We start from the raw sequence: 2,810 nt of genomic DNA, 5'->3' as shown, positions 1-2,810 counted from the left end.
CCTCTTTCCCTCTTTTCAGCTTTGCTACTTCTCTGTTGGAAGTGACAGTGTAAAGCAGTCCTGTCCTTTAGCCTAAGTTGACTTCCCAGCCTACCTCTTTTTCCCCTCCCTACTCCTTTCCTACCTCTGCTCAACTTGTTTGTTTCATAAGCCTAGATTTTATTTACCTTTTGCAAAGTTGAAATCACCTGGACTTATTTCTAGGGGCTCTTCTACTTGTTCAAAAGAGTGAAAAGAAATCATTAACATAGAGGAAAACAGCTAATGTATAGCACAGAGGTTCTCAAAGTGTGATACTTCAACCAGCAATATCAGCATCAACTGATAATTTCATAGAAATGAACACTGTCTAGCCACCCAAGGCCAGCTGAATAAAAAACTCCGGAGGTGGGCCCAGTACTCTCTATTTTAATACGTCTTCTGGGTGATTTTCATGCACACTGAAGTTTAAGAACCTCTGGATCTGGAAGAAAAGAAGATGCCTGACAAAATGTTTTGGATAAAATGAGGCATCTCATTAAATAGAATCAAGTCTGTATTATTGACACAGAAGAACATCTAAGATATTCTACATAAAGGAAAAAGCAATTGTAAAACCATGGGTATAATTTCGTAAAAAAAAATTTTGAAAATGTACTTCTACATGGAAAATGTCTAGAAGGTTACATACTAAACTGTTAACAGTGGCTAACCTGGGGAGATTTTACTTTTCTTTATGAATAGCTGCATTTTTAAATCTATAAGCATGTATTATTTTATAATTTAAAAAAATGATTAATCTAGACATCTTCTACTCTCTATCAAAATTCAAGAGGTAAAAATTAATTCATTTCCCAATAGGCTTCAGTGCCTGGACTAATCAAGCTTTGTGATGCTTTAGGGAATTCTAGAGGAAGTGAGGCAGAGATAGTGCCCAGTCCTCCATGACTCAATCAGTGCTTCTATGTAAAGCCTCTGTGCCAGGAAATGACAGGCCACAAAGTCTAACAGATTTCTGCCCTTCTTAAATAGGCCAACTCAAAAAGGGGATGGTGGGGCTCTGTGGGAAAACAGAACAGACAAAAATTTAAGGGTTGTCTTGGAAGATGCCAATTTATTTCTAGGAAAATCTTCTTTGTTGCAGAAATTATACATTTAAGTGGCCCATTTTTTACCCCCATTCCTGACCTGGCAGTCATTCTGCAATTATCCTTCATCTTCCTTCAAGCTGGCTCCAAGTATATACAGCATATGCTTGTGGTACACTAAAAAGGGGGTTGAAAATAAAATAGGTTGGCAGTAAATGATCCAGGGCAAAATAAAGAGAGTAAAAAACAGGTGCAGGTATATACACATACCCAAGATCCAGTCAGGTCATTACAAATATCCTTTACATTATGATGCATCAAGGGAAAAGCCTGACACTTCCAGGGATTCCTCTGATGCGACACTCAGTCCTTTCACCTTCTGGCAAGCTTTCCATCAGAAGTACTACACGTATTCATAAAGATTCCCAAAGCACTTTACCTGTATTATAGTCATAGAGAACACTCAGTGTGATTTGCACACATCCCTCCCTCTTCACTGCCCTGCTAATTATAAGTTTAGTGGAAACAGAATATGGTGTTCTCCTGCAGAACAGGAGTTGCCTCAGAAACCAGAGAAACTTGGTAAGAAAAGCTTTCAGTAACTTTTAATAAGTGGTTCATCCTAACTAAAGGAAAATCTTCTATCAGGGGGCATCCTACGTTGAGCTAGGAAAGTTGATAAAGGTGACTCCAATTTTTTTCTGTCTACCAAGATACTCTCTGCATCTAGAATCCTAACTACACCAGAAGACGAGAGAACTTATCAAAGTCCCCAATACTTTCATTGCCATATGAAGAGAAATTTATTTTTGTGGCTGCAGCCACCTTTTGAAGAGCCCACCAGTCTGTGGCTCTGCCACATATTGTGTTTCAATTTAGAAAACTGCAGCACACAGGGGCGGAGCAAGATGGCCGAATAGGAAGAGCTCCAGTCTCCAGCTCCCAGCGCGAGCGACACAGAAGACAGGTGATTTCTGCATTTTCAACTGAGGTACTGGGTTTATCTCACTAGGGAGTGCCGGACAATCAGTGCTGGTCAGCTGTTGCAGCCCGACCAGTGAGAGCTGAAGCAGGGCGAGGCATCGCCTCACCTGGGAAGCGCAAGGGGAAGGGAATCCCTTTTCCTAGCCAGGGGAACTGAGACACACAACATCTGGAAAATTGGGTAACTCCCATCCCAATACTGTGCTTTAAGCAAACGGGAACACCAGGAGATTATATCCCACACCTGGTCGGGAGGGTCCCACGACCACGGAGCCTTCCTCATTGCTAGCATAGCAGTCTGCGATCTAACTGCAAGGCAGCAGCAAGGCTGGGGGAGGGGTGCCCGCCATTGCTGAGGCTTAAGTAGGTAAACAAAGCCCTGGGAAGCTCGAACTGGGTGGAGCTCACAGCAGCTCAAGGAGGCCTGCCAGTCTCTGTAGACTCCACCTCTGGGGACAGGGCACAGCTAAACAACAACAACAACAAAAGCAGCAGAAACCTCTGCAGACTCAAATGACTCTGTCTGACAGCTTTGAAGACAGCAGTGGATCTCCCAACACAGAGGTTGAGATCTGAGAACGGACAGACTGCCTGCTCAAGTGGGTCCCTGATCCCTGAGTAGCCTAACTGGGAGACATCCCCCACTAGGGGCAGTCTGACACCCCACACCTCACAGGGTGGAGTACACCCCTGAGAGGAAGCTTCCAAAGTAAGAATCAGACAGGTACACTCACTGTTCAGCAATATTCTATCTTCTGC

At 43.3% G+C, this 2,810-nt stretch overlaps 1 protein-coding gene across 1 annotated transcript in view; it reads right to left on the bottom strand.

Annotated features, from left to right (window-relative positions):
• Positions 1–1,169: 1,169 nt before the first annotated feature.
• TRIM44 (tripartite motif containing 44) overlaps positions 1,170–2,810 on the bottom strand; it is a 29,784-nt gene continuing 28,143 nt past the window's right edge. The window contains exon 3 of the mRNA XM_017849674.1: positions 1,170–1,244. Coding sequence (XP_017705163.1) covers positions 1,203–1,244 — 42 coding nt within the window. The 3' untranslated portion in view covers positions 1,170–1,202. The remainder of the gene's footprint in view (positions 1,245–2,810) is intronic.

Source organism: Rhinopithecus bieti, unplaced genomic scaffold (genome assembly GCF_001698545.2).
Source record: "Rhinopithecus bieti isolate Rb0 unplaced genomic scaffold, ASM169854v2 scaffold_32083, whole genome shotgun sequence".
Classification (NCBI taxonomy): Eukaryota; Metazoa; Chordata; class Mammalia; order Primates; family Cercopithecidae; genus Rhinopithecus; species Rhinopithecus bieti.
This window is presented reverse-complemented; position numbering and strand designations above follow the sequence as displayed.